At 48.9% G+C, this 14047-nt stretch overlaps 1 protein-coding gene across 1 annotated transcript in view; it reads right to left on the bottom strand.

Annotated features, from left to right (window-relative positions):
- Positions 1 to 11800, bottom strand: part of pdzd2 (PDZ domain containing 2) — a 129596-nt gene extending 117796 nt beyond the window's left edge. Inside the window, 2 exon segments of the mRNA XM_042321241.1 lie at positions 10120 to 10586; positions 11456 to 11800. Of these exon segments, the coding sequence (XP_042177175.1) occupies positions 10120 to 10586; positions 11456 to 11578 (590 nt within the window). The 5' untranslated portion in view covers positions 11579 to 11800.
- Positions 11801 to 14047: the final 2247 nt, after the last annotated feature.

Below are 14047 nucleotides of genomic sequence, written 5' to 3'. Positions count from 1 at the left end.
TACCCTAACGATATTAAATGTATGAGACACATTTTAGACTGTTCTAAGGAGGATAAAATGCAGAAGAGAATATCATGGGATGATTCATACTGTGGGATAAAGACCCTATTATATCCCTCACCTGGGATAAAGACCGTATTATAACCCTCACCTGGGATAAAGGCCATAAAATAACCCTCACCTGGGATAAAGGCCATAAAATAACCCTCACCTGGGATAAAGACCGTCCCTCACCTGGGATAAAGGCCATAAAATAACCCTCACCTGGGATAAAGACCGTATTACATCCCTCACCTGGGATAAAGACTGTATAATAACCCTCACCTGGGATAAAGACCGTAAAATAACCCTCACCTGGGATAAAGACCGTATTACATCCCTCACCTGGGATAAAGGCCATAAAATAACCCTCACCTGGGATAAAGACTGTATTATATCCCTCACCTGGGATAAAGACCGTATTATATCCCTCACCTGGGATAAAGGCCATAAAATAACCCTCACCTGGGATAAAGACCGTATTACATCCCTCACCTGGGATAAAGACTGTAAAATAACCCTCACCTGGGATAAAGACCGTAAAATAACCTTCACCTGGGATAAAGGCCATAAAATAACCCTCACCTGGGATAAAGACTGTAAAATAACCCTCACCTGGGATAAAGACCGTATTATATCCCTCACCTGGGATAAAGACCGTATTATAACCCTCACCTGGGATAAAGACCGTAAAATATCCCTCACCTGGGATAAAGACCGTAAGATCGACAGCATCCAGAGAGGACAGATAATTAATGTTAACAAGACAGACCTGCTCTGAGTCTGTAGAGACGTAACGTTAACAAGACAGACCTGCTCTGAGTCTGTAGAGACGTAACGTTAACAAGACAGTCCTGCTCTGAGTCTGTAGAGACGTAACGTTAACAAGACAGACCTGCTCTGAGTCTGTAGAGACGTAATGTTAACAAGACAGACCTGCTCTGAGTCTGTAGAGACGTAACGTTAACAAGACAGACCTGCTCTGAGTCTGTAGAGACGTAATGTTTCAACAAAGCAGAATAATGTGACCTGTTACTTTATTCACTTAGCCTACATTAAATTTGCTCTCAAAAGAATTCCACAAATTCCTACCTCAAAAACAGATAAACAGAGAGAGAGACGGACAGACAGAAGGAGGGCAATACAGTCCTGGTCTCAGCCCTACAACACATCGGTCCTGGTCTGGTCTCAGCCCTACAACACATCAGTCCTGGTCTGGTCTCAGCCCTACAACACATCGGTCCTGGTCTGGTCTCAGCCCTACAACACATCGGTCCTGGTCTCAGCCCTACAACACACACAGCCCTCGGTCCTGGTCTGGTCTCAGCCCTACAACACACCAGTCCTGGTCTCAGCCCTACAACACATCAGTCCTGGTCTGGTCTCAGCCCTACAACACATCTGGTCCTGGTCTCAGCCCTACAACACACAGCCCTACAACACAGTCCTGGTCTGGTCTCAGCCCTACAACACATCAGTCCTGGTCTCAGCCCTACAACACACCAGTCCTGGTCTCAGCCCTACAACACATCAGTCCTGGTCTCAGCCCTACAACACATCAGTCCTGGTCTCAGCCCTACAACACATCGGTCCTGGTCTGGTCTCAGCCCTACAACACATCGGTCCTGGTCTGGTCAACACAGTCTCAGCCCTACAACACACCAGTCCTGGTCTCAGCCCTACAACACACCGGTCTGGTCTCAGGTCTCAGCCCTCACAACACACCGGTCCTGGTCTCAGCCCTACAACACACCGGTCCTGGTCTGGTCTCAGCCCTACAACACATCGGTCCTGGTCTGGTCTCAGCCCTACAACACACCAGTCCTGGTCTCAGCCCTACAACACACCGGTCCTGGTCTCAGCCCTACAACACATCAGTCCTGGTCTCAGCCCTACAACACATCAGTCCTGGTCTGGTCTCAGCCCTACAACACACCAGTCCTGGTCTCAGCCCTACAACACATCAGTCCTGGTCTCAGCCCTACAACACACCAGTCCTGGTCTCAGCCCTACAACACAACACTGGTCTGGTCTCAGCCCTACAACACACCAGTCCTGGTCTCAGCCCTACAACACATCAGTCCTGGTCTGGTCTCAGCCCTACAACACATCAGTCCTGGTCTGGTCTCAGCCCTACAACACATCAGTCCTGGTCTCTCAGCCCTACAACACATCAGTCCTGGTCTCAGCCCTACAACACACCAGTCCTGGTCTCAGCCCACAACACAGTCCTGGTCAACACACCAGTCCTGGTCTCAGCCCTACAACACATCAGTCCTGGTCTGGTCTCAGCCCTACAACACACCAGTCCTGGTCTCAGCCCTACAACACATCAGTCCTGGTCTGTCTCAGTCTCAGTCCCTAGCCCAACACACCAGTCCTGGTCTGGTCTCAGCCCTACAACACATCAGTCCTGGTCTGGTCTCAGCCCTACAACACATCAGTCCTGGTCTCAGCCCTACAACACATCGGTCCTGGTCTGGTCTCAGCCCTACAACACATCAGTCCTGGTCTGGTCTCAGCCCTACAACACATCAGTCCTGGTCTGGTCTCAGCCCTACAACACATCAGTCCTGGTCTGGTCTCAGCCCTACAACACATCACCGGTCCCTGGGTCTCAGCCCTACAACACATCAGTCCTGGTCTGGTCTCAGCCCTACAACACATCAGTCCTGGTCTGGTCTCAGCCCTACAACACATCAGTCCTGGTCTAGTCTCAGACCTACAACACACCGGTCCTGGTCTGGTCTCAGCCCTACAACACATCAGTCCTGGTCTAGTCTCAGCCCTACAACACACCGGTCCTGGTCTGGTCTCAGCCCTACAACACACCAGTCCCGGTCTGGTCTCAGCCCTACAACACATCAGTCCCGGTCTAGTCTCAGACCTACAACACACCGGTCCTGGTCTGGTCTCAGCCCTACAACACATCAGTCCTGGTCTGGTCTCAGCCCTACAACACATCAGTCCTGGGTCTCAGTCTCAGCCCTGGTCTCAGCCCTACAACACACACACCAGTCCTGGTCTCAGCCCTACAACACATCAGTCTGGTCTCAGCCCTACAACACATCAGTCCCTGGTCTCAGTCTCAGCCCTACAACACATCAGTCCTGGTCTGGTCTCAGCCCTACAACACATCGGTCCTGGTCTGGTCTCAGCCCTACAACACATCAGTCCTGGTCTGGTCTCAGCCCTACAACACATCGGTCCTGGTCTGGTCTCAGCCCTACAACACATCGGTCCTGGTCTGGTCTCAGCCCTACAACACCTGGTCCTGGTCTCAGCCCTACAACACTGGTCTCAGTCCTGGTCTCAGCCCTACAACACATCAGTCCCTGGTCTCAGACCTACAACACATCAGTCCTGGTCTCAGCCCTACAACACATCAGTCCTGGTCCTGGTCTCAGCCCTACAACACATCAGTCCTGGTCTCAGCCCTACAACACATCAGTCCTGGTCTGGTCTCAGCCCTACAACACACCGGTCCTGGTCTGGTCTCAGCCCTACAACACATCAGTCCTGGTCTCAGCCCTACAACACACCGGTCCTGGTCTCAGCCCTACAACACACCGGTCCTGGTCTCAGCCCTACAACACACCAGTCCTGGTCTCAGCCCTACAACACACCAGTCCTGGTCTGGTCTCAGCCCTACAACACATCAGTCCTGGTCTGGTCTCAGCCCTACAACACACCAGTCCTGGTCTGGTCTCAGACCTACAACACATCAGTCCTGGTCTGGTCTCAGACCTACAACACATCGGTCCTGGTCTGGTCTCAGCCCTACAACACATCGGTCCTGGTCTCAGCCCTACAACACATCAGTCCTGGTCTGGTCTCAGCCCTACAACACACCAGTCCTGGTCTCAGCCCTGGTCCTGGTCTCAGCCCTACAACACACATCAGTCCTGGTCTCAGCCCCAACAACAGTCCTGGTCTCAGCCCTACAACACACCAGTCCTGGTCTCAGCCCTACAACACACCAGTCCTGGTCTCAGCCCTACAACACATCAGTCCTGGTCTCAGCCCTACAACACACCAGTCCTGGTCTCAGCCCTACAACACATCAGTCCTGGTACAACACTGGTCTCAGCCCTACAACACATACAACACATCCTGGTCCTGGTGGTCTCAGCCCTACAACACATCAGTCCTGGTCTGGTCTCAGACCTGGTCCTGGTCTCACAACACACCGGTCCTGGTCTGGTCTCAGACCTACAACACATCAGTCCTGGTCTGGTCTCAGCCCTACAACACACCAGTCCTGGTCTCAGCCCTACAACACATTGGTCCTGGTCTGGTCTCAGCCCTACAACACACCAGTCCTGGTCTCAGCCCTACAACACACCAGTCCTGGTCTCAGCCCTACAACACATCAGTCCTGGTCTCAGCCCTACAACACATCAGTCCTGGTCTCAGCCCTACAACACATCAGTCCTGGTCTGGTCTCAGCCCTACAACACAACACACCAGTCCTGGTCTGGTCTCAGCCCTACAACACATCTGGTCTCAGTCCTGGTCTGGTCTCAGCCCTACAACACATCAGTCCTGGTCTCAGCCCTACAACACACAAGTCCTGGTCTGGTCTCAGCCCTACAACACATCGGTCCTGGTCTCAAACCTACAGCACAGTCAGTCTCGGTCCTGGTTTACAAACACCAGTCCTGGTCTGGTCTCATACAACACATCGGTCCTGGTCCTGGTCTCAGCCCTCAACACACCCTCAGCCCTACAACAGTCTGGGCTCAGTACAACACACATCAGGCTCAGTACACACATCAGGCTCAGTACCCTACATCAGGCTCAGTACACTACATCAGGCTCAGTACACTACATCAGGCTCAGTACACTACATCAGGCTCAGTACACTACAGTAGGCTCAGTACACTACATCAGGCTCAGTACACTACAGTAGGCTCAGTATACTACAGTAGGCTGAGTATACTACAGTCAGTACACTACAGTAGGCTCAATACACTACAGTAGGCTCAGTACAATACAGTAGGCTCAGTACACTACAGTAGGCTCAGTATACTACAGTAGGCTGAGTATACTACAGTCAGTACACTACAGTAGGCTCAATACACTACAGTAGGCTCAGTACACTACAGTAGGCTCAGTACACTACAGTGTAGTAGTCTCAGTACACTACAGTAGGCTCAGTACACTACATCAGGCTCAGTACACTACAGTGTTGTAGGCTCTCACTTTCCAGTCAGCAGCTGAATGGTAACTAGTACTTCCTGTGTAATCACCTACACAAAGCCACTCATACAAAGGAATTTAATTTGGGGGCCTCAGCAGAGCAGCCAGACGGTAAGACCTGGCAATCCGGCTTGGAGCTACCGCTTTAATCCACAACCCATCTGGGACCCTTCGACTCAACGCCACAGGGTGGATTTGGGGGAGGAGGGGGTCCTGGGGTGGGGAAGTCCTGGACGTCTGTTGTTGTGGAGGTCGACCGGAGGTGCAACCCACACGCAATCCTACCATGAGATGGACGTTTTCTGCAGTTTAGATTGGATCGCAGCCAGGGAAGGAGGTTGATTGAGATTAATGTGGATTCACGCTGGGGGTTTGAGAAGGATGGTATACACAATAGTATTGTTCTTCTCGATATCTTGTGTAATAGGTCTGGGTGTAGCTGGTGCAGAGGAGTCAGGCGCAGGACAACAGAAATGAGTAATACATGTACATTTACTCAAGAAAACAGAGGGTTAAATAATGAACATGTAATTGGGGAATTGAAACGAGATGTGTAAAACAAAGACAAAACAAATGGAAAATGAAAAGTGGATCAGCGATGGCTAGAAGGCCGGTGACGTACGCCGCCTAACGCCGCCCGGACAAAGAGAGGGACCGACTTCGGCGGAAGTCGTGACATCTTGATTATTGTTCTTCTAGATATCTTGATGACGTCTTTTATCTTCTTTCTTTTCCATCTTTAAAAGGTCAAACCAATAAACACTAGTCTCTCCCTCTCCTCTCAATTTAGACAATTTTATTTGAACTTTCTTTCACTTTAAAAATGTGGAGAGGGAAGAAATCTACTTGAATCCAATTTTCGATATAAGTTCAAAGGGGATGTAGACTCTATAGGCTGTTTGTTGTTTGTATCAAAGAAAATGAATTTACCTCAAATATTATTTTCAAATGCCTAAAACTGTGCTTTGTTCCCCAGTCTCCTCTGCCTTCTGCGTATCGACTGGGTACCGGCGAACCTTACGTTTCTACTTGTAGAATCGCAAAGCTCGGCAGCGGCCAACAACTTGACTTTGAGTCACAAAGCCTTAATACAAAGCGTCACGTCTAGAGGAAACCTGGCACCATCTCTACGGTGAAGCATGGTGGTGGCAGCATCCTGCTGTGGGGAGGTTTTTCAGTGACAATGGGAGACTAGTCAGGTTCGAGGGAAAGATTCTTGATGAAAACCTGCTCCAGAGCACTCAGGACCTCAGACTTGGGTGAAGGTTCACCTTCCAACAGGACAACAACCCTAAGCACACGACCAAGACAATGCAGGAGTGGCTTCATGACAAGTCTCTGAATGTCCTTGAGTGGCCCAGCCAGAGCCCGAACTTGAACCCGATCGAACATTTCTGGAGAGACCTGAAAATAGCTGTTCAGTGACACTCCCATCCAACCTGACAGAGCTTGACAGGATCTGCAGAGAAGAATGGGAGAAACTCCCCAAATACAAGTGTGCCAAGCATGCAGCGTCATACCCAAGAAGACTGGAGGCTGTAATCGCTGCTTCAACAAAGTACTGAGTAAAGGGCCTGAATACATGTGAATGAACGGGAGATTATGGAGTATTGTGATGTCATTATGGAGTATTGTGATGTCATTATGGGGTATTGTGATGTCATTATGGGGTATTGTGATGTCATTATGGGGTATTGTGATGTCATTATGGGGTATTGTGATGTCATTATGGGGTATTGTGATGTCATTATGGAGTATTGTGATGTCATTATGGGGTATTGTGATGTCATTATGGGGTATTGTGATGTCATTATGGGGTATTGTGATGTCATTATGGGGTATTGTGATGTCATTATGGGGTATTGTGATGTCATTATGGGGTATTGTGATGTCATTATGGGGTATTGTGTGTAGATTGATGAGGAAAACACTTATTGTTGAATGAGTCAAGGGGTCTGAATACTTTCCGAATGCACCGCACATGTTTTTTTTTCCAAAGCAAGTCTTTACATCTAGCTGTTTTGTGCTTGAAGAAGGATTTTTAAAATTAGGTTGAATAATGTGCACTAGCTCATTAGTTTGCTAGCTAACGTTAGCTTGCTAAGTGGGCCAGGCAGACACTTCATGTTATGCTAACACTAAATGCTTTACCAAGCTAGCTATCTTGCAAGATGATTCATAAAATAATTTAAATCACTGTCCATTATCCCATACTGCCAGTGCCAGTACACTTGCTAGCTAACGTTAGCTTAACGGTTAGCAACACCATTTTCCATTAGAACAACATTGCTAGCTAGTTTCTCCACTGATTCTCGGCAGTTTACAGGCAGCTGCATCATTTAAAATGAATCCATTGTGATTTAATTATAATGTTGATAGCTATGCTAGTTATCTAGTTTTGGCCATCTGGTTAGTATCAACGAGGGCTTACTAAAAAAATGATAGCTAGTTAGCAACAACATTAGCGCAGCTTGCTAGCTAGTTAGCTAACCATAGCTATCTACAGCAGATACAAGCCAAACAAGTTACTCTATTAGATTGGTGCTGGATCTGTGTTGTGGCAGAGGTGCTAAGTACCTCTCTGCAGTCAGTATCTCTGGTGCGTCTGAGCCCTAAAAGTCACCATTCTGTATATATATTTTTAAATGTATTATATATAATATATATAATATTTGCATTAGGGCGGAGTTACTGCTCCAAGTTCCAAGTTGAATTAGTCGTATGTACAGGATACACGTGGTATACACCGTCCAATGAAACGCTTCCTTTCAGGTTCCTTCTGGACAATACAGTAAACGGCTCAGTAGAATAGGATAAAACGTTTTTTTAGCGTAGCAAATTATTGCACAAACAAAGTAATAAGTAACGGAAGGAACCGGCAAGACTGGCCTTCCACTGCACCGCCATCTTTTAAAAGAATCTACTGGTTGTCGGAGAGAAAGGAGGAGAGGAGGGCTTTTTCACAGGTCCTGGAGAAAAGTGCCAGATTCACAATCTCTTTCCCTTCCTGGTATAGTCAGTCTCACAGCCCGGGGGGAAAGTGCCAGATTCACAATCTCTTTCCCTTCCTGGTATAGTCAGTCTCACAGCCCGGGGGGAAAGTGCCAGATTCACAATCTCTTTCCCTTCCTGGTATAGTCAGTCTCACAGCCCGGGGGGAAAAGTCTGATTTCGCTAGTTCCAACTCACTTTCTTCAACTGTCTCTACCTCTCAAACTTTTTATTTCTTTCTGCCCCCCTCTCGCCTCTCCCTTGCTCTCCTCCTCTCTCACCCCCCCCTCTCTCATTCCCATGGCCAACAGGAGCACTCTCTAGTAGAACCAAACCACAGTGAGCGATAGGAGAGACAGACTAGGGGGAATGAAACGTATCCTATATTTCAAAGACAAACACCAAATAGTAGAACTCAGACACAGCCAGACGAGACAGCCAGGCTTTGATCCCGAGACTGAAGCAGAACAGCCAAACTCTTTGGGGTTCGTCCTGGGGGCGAGTAAAACATTTTGATACCCCAGTAATATAAGCTGTTCAACAGTCTGATGGTGATAGAAGCTGTTCAACAGTCAGAATTTGAAGAACAGTCGATAGAAGCTGTCCAACAGTCTGATGGTCTGAACACAGTCTGATGGTGATAGAAGCTGTTCAAAGTCTCTTTGGCTTTCTCTCTGTCCAGTAAATCGTCCTGGGGGCCCGAGTAAAACATTTATGAGAAAACCAAGGAAAATATACCATTTAAATTGTGTGAGACCAGTAATATAAGCTGTTCAACAGTCTGATGGTGATAGAAGCTGTTCAACAGTCTGATGGTGATAGAAGCTGTTCAACAGTCTGATGGTAATAGAAGCTGTTCAACAGTCTGATGGTGATAGAAGCTGTTCAACAGTCTGATGGTGATATAAGCTGTTCAACAGTCTGATGGTGATAGAAGCTGTTCAACAGTCTGATGGTAATAGAAGCTGTTCAACAGACCCTCATCCAGCTGGTCCTGAGTTCACAAACCTGTTCTACTAACACACTAAAGCCTCAGTCCCCTCATCCAGCTGGTCCTGTTGCTGAGTTCACTAACCTGTTCTACTAACACACTGAAGCCTCAGGACCAGAACATCCAATCAATCAGAAATACACAAATTACAACACAGTCAAAATAAAACGACATTGCTTATTGGGAAACACAAACACAAACACAAAGCTAAATGCAGTGCTGTCTGACCCTAAATCAACAGTACACTGTGGCTAACTATATGACCATGGTTACTGATCAAAACCTTAGAAAAACCTTGACAAAGTACAGGCTCAGTGAGCACAGCCTTGCCATTGAGATGGGTAGACACAGGAAAACCTGGCTCCCCGTAGAGGAAAGGCTGTGCAACCACTGCACAACAGCAGAACAACAGCAGAACCTGAGACGGAGCTGCATTGCCTGACAAAATGTCAAAAATATAAAACAATTAGAGTGTCATTTCCCCAAATTTGAAACCCTTAGTCAAGGTTTCAAAGACCTCTCTGATGAGGATAGGCTACCCGTCCTGTTGGGGGAGGACGCAGAGAGCTGTGGGTTGGCAGAGCACTACATTGCTGCCTGCCATAAGATGAGGGACAGTGTCTGACAGACCAACCTGCCCATGTCCTCTACTGTATACTTATTGTTATTGTTGAATGGATGGTTATTGAGGAGGGAGAGAGAGAGAGAGAGAGAGGGAGAGAGAGAGAGAGAGAATGGGAGAGGGAGAGAGAGAGAATGGGAGAGGGGGAGAGAGAGAGATGGGAGAGGGGGAGAGAGAGAGAGGGGAGGGGGAGAGAGAGGGGAGAGAGAGGGGGAGAGAGAGGGGGGAGAGAGAGAGAGTGGGGGAGATGTATTATTATTATAAACCCTCCTACCTGGCTCCCGTGACGTCGACGCCCACCATCAGCTGACCGTTGAGTGACAGCAACTCGTCTCGTAGTTTAATTCTACCACACCTCGCCGCCGGACTTCTCTTCCTCACCTCCGTCACCCAGATACACCCCACGTCCAACACGGGTCCCTGATCCCCCTTCCTCCTCCTCCTCCCTCCTCCCTTCTTCCTGTTCTCCCCCTCCGGATCCCCGAATATCGGGATGTTACCGAAACTCAGTCCCAGCTCTGCCCCGTCCCCCTCCCTCTTGGTGAGACACACGGCTCGCACCTCCGCGTCCACACCTCCGCCCGGCATTGTGGGTCGTGCCACGACGTTGGGCTCTTTGTCCTCGGTGAAGTTGAGCTGAATGTACTCCATCAGTTTCTGTATAGAGGCCTGACATAGAGACATGTCTCCACTGGTACTGTCGCTGACCGTGCCGCAGGCATCCACCTCGTGTTCTGACTCCTGGTAGAAGGAAGAGATAGAAAACTACATTTAAATGTCTCTCATTCCACAATATTACAGTAATTAACATAATTACAGATTAAAAACCACAATGTCGACTCCTGACCAGTCAAGAGTTTGAGACACCGCAATCATTTATTTTTATTTCACCTTTATTTAACCAGGTAGGCCAGTTGAGAACACCTTTATTTAACCAGGTAGGCCAGTTGAGAACACCTTTATTTAACCAGGTAGGCCAGTTGAGAACACCTTTATTTAACCAGGTAGGCCAGTTGAGAACACCTTTATTTAACCAGGTAGGCCAGTTGAGAACACCTTTATTTAACCAGGCCAGTTGGAACACCTTTATTTAACCAGGTAGGCCAGTTGAGAACACCTTTATTTAACCAGGTAGGCCAGTTGAGAACACCTTTATTTAACCAGGTAGGCCAGTTGATAACAAGTTCTCATTTACAATTGTGACCTGGGCAAGAAAAGCAAAGCAGTCCGACACAGACAACAACACAGAGTTACACATGGAATAAACAATAAACAACAACACAGAGTTACACATGGAATATACAAACATACAATCCATAACACGGTAGGAAAATCTATATACAGCATGTGGAAATGAGGTAGGATAAGAGAGGTAAGGCAATTAATAGGCCATGGTGGCAAAGTAATTACAATATAGCAGATTAACACTGGAGTGATAGATGAGCAGATGATGGTGTGCAAGTAGTGATACTGGTGTGCAAAAGAGCAGAAAAGTAAATAAAAACAATATGGGGATGAGGTAGATTGGGTGGGCTATTTACAGATGGGCTATGTACACTACAACACTGGATCCAGGTATAATACATCATCTATATGCATTTATGACAAACCTGGTAAGAGTCTTGGTCCGGGTCTCTGCTGATGGTGGACTGCTGGTCCCTGGTCTGTATCCCCAGGAGCCAGTCCTCCAACAGGGGGAGGTGGCTCAGGGCGTTCTCCTGGGTGATGGGCATCGTGGCTGGGGCTGGGCCAGACCAGAGCCCCCCTGCATGCTGGGTTGACAGGCCCCTATAGAGCCCTCACATTCAACTCTGGACCTCAAACACAGTTCCACTGATATTCTTTCATTGTTTTCCCCCGTCTAATCAAGGACTGATTTAGACCTGGGACACCAGGTGGGTGATTCCCCTCAAATCAGGGACTGGTTTAGACCTGGGACACCAGGTGGGTAATTCCCCTCTAATCAGGGCCTGATTTAGACCTGGGACACCAGGTGGGTGATTCCCCTCAAATCAGGGACTGGTTTAGACCTGGGACACCAGGTGGGTGATTCCCCTCTAATCAGGGCCTGATTTAGACCTGGGACACCAGGTGGGTGATTCCCCTCTAATCAGGGCCTGATTTAGACCTGGGACACCAGGTGGGTGATTCCCCTCTAATCAGGGCCTGATTTAGACCTGGGACACCAGGTGGGTGATTCCCCTCTAATCAGGGCCTGATTTAGACCTGGGACACCAGGTGGGTGATTCCCCTCTAATCAGGGCCTGATTTAGACCTGGGACACCAGGTGGGTGATTCCCCTCTAATCAGGGCCTGATTTAGACCTGGGACACCAGGTGGGTGATTCCCCTCTAATCAGGGCCTGATTTAGACCTGGGAACCCAGGTGGGTGATTCCCCTCTAATCAGGGCCTGATTTAGACCTGGGACACCAGGTGGGTGATTCCCCTCTAATCAGGGCCTGATTTAGACCTGGGACACCAGGTGGGTGATTCCCCTCTAATCAGGGCCTGATTTAGACCTGGGACACCAGGTGGGTGATTCCCCTCTAATCAGGGCCTGATTTAGACCTGGGACACCAGGTGGGTGATTCCCCTCTAATCAGGGCCTGATTTAGACCTGGGACACCAGGTGGGTGATTCCCCTCTAATCAGGGCCTGATTTAGACCTGGGACACCAGGTGGGTGATTCCCCTCTAATCAGGGCCTGATTTAGACCTGGGACATCAGGCGGCTGTAATTGATGATCAGGTAGAACAGAGAACAAGCAGGCTCCGAACCTCGTAGGGGTCAGAGTTGAACACCACTGCTCTAGGGGCACCGTACATGGGCGAGGGAGTAGAGCCAGGTCTGGCGTCAGTCTATCAGGGTACAGATAGACTAGGACACAGGGAGTTTAGTGGACTGAGGCTGCCTCATCTCATCTAGCAGTGTGTTAGAACAACGGGTTAGAGTGAAAACCCCTGGACGTCAGAGAGATCTGAAAAGTTTGAGTGTGTGTGAGTGAGTCTGCCGCAGTCCCCATTGGCAACCCCACGGCCATGATGTCACCACCCAGGAACAAAGCAGAGCTGTAAGGGAAGTGTGTGTGTGTGTGTGTGAGATGGGGTGTCGGCTCCCTACACTCTACGGGGTAACTGGAGAGAGTGGAGAGCCATTATCCGCTTGGCTGGCAGGGTTCCGGGACCAGGCAGGGTGTAAATATCCCATAATTGAGACTGATGAGGGAGAAGGGTGTCCGTGCTCACATCACCACCCGGGGTACTGGGGACCGTCAGGTTCACACCTCATTCACCTAAAAACAAAGTAGAAAAGTCCACATCAGAGAAGTTATAGTGTACATGCCAAATAGCATCCTATGCACTATACAGTCCATTGGACCCTGGTCTAAAGTAGTGTACTATATAGGGCTCTGGTCTAAAGTAGTGTATATATATATATTTTACTCAGTGTCAACAACAGACAGATGGATGGATGCTGAGAGACAGACCCCAGGAATGACTCACTCTCTCAACAGACACATTGATATTTAGACAGTTTTATTTCCATATACTGTCTATGGTGGGTCAGTGTCCCAGACAACGGTGAATCATGGTGGTGGTAAGGTGATGGTTTGAAATGGGTCAGACCCCATGGTGGTGGTAGTGTGATGGTTTGGGGTCAGCATGGTGGTGGTGGTAGTGTGATGGTTTGGGGTCAGCATGGTGGTGGTGGTAGTGTGATGGTTTGGGGTCCAGCATGGGGGAGGTGGTAGTGTGATGGTTTGGGGTCAGCATGGTGGTGGTAGTGTGATGGTTTGGGGTCAGCATGGTGGTGGTAGTGTGATGGTTTGGGGTCAGCATGGTGGTGGTAGTGTGATGGTTTGGGGTCAGCATGGTGGTGGTAGTGTGATGGTTTGGGGTCAGCATGGTGGTGGTAGTGTGATGGTTTGGGGTCAGCATGGTGGTGGTAGTGTGATGGTTTGGGGTCCAGCATGGTGGTAGTGTGATGGTTTGGGGTCCAGCATGGTGGTAGTGTGATGGTTTGGGGTCAGCATGGTGGTGGTAGTGTGATGGTTTGGGGTCAGCATGGTGGTGGTAGTGTGATGGTTTGGGGTCAGCATGGTGGTGGTAGTGTGATGGTTTGGGGTCAGCATGGTGGTGGTAGTGTGATGGTTTGGGGTCAGCATGGTGGTGGTAGTGTGATGGTTTGGGGTCAGCATGGT

The sequence above is a fragment of the Oncorhynchus tshawytscha genome, linkage group LG04 (assembly GCF_018296145.1).
Source record: "Oncorhynchus tshawytscha isolate Ot180627B linkage group LG04, Otsh_v2.0, whole genome shotgun sequence".
NCBI classification, from domain to species: Eukaryota; Metazoa; Chordata; class Actinopteri; order Salmoniformes; family Salmonidae; genus Oncorhynchus; species Oncorhynchus tshawytscha.
Note: the sequence above shows the minus strand (reverse complement) of the source record. Positions and strands in the feature narration are given on the sequence as shown.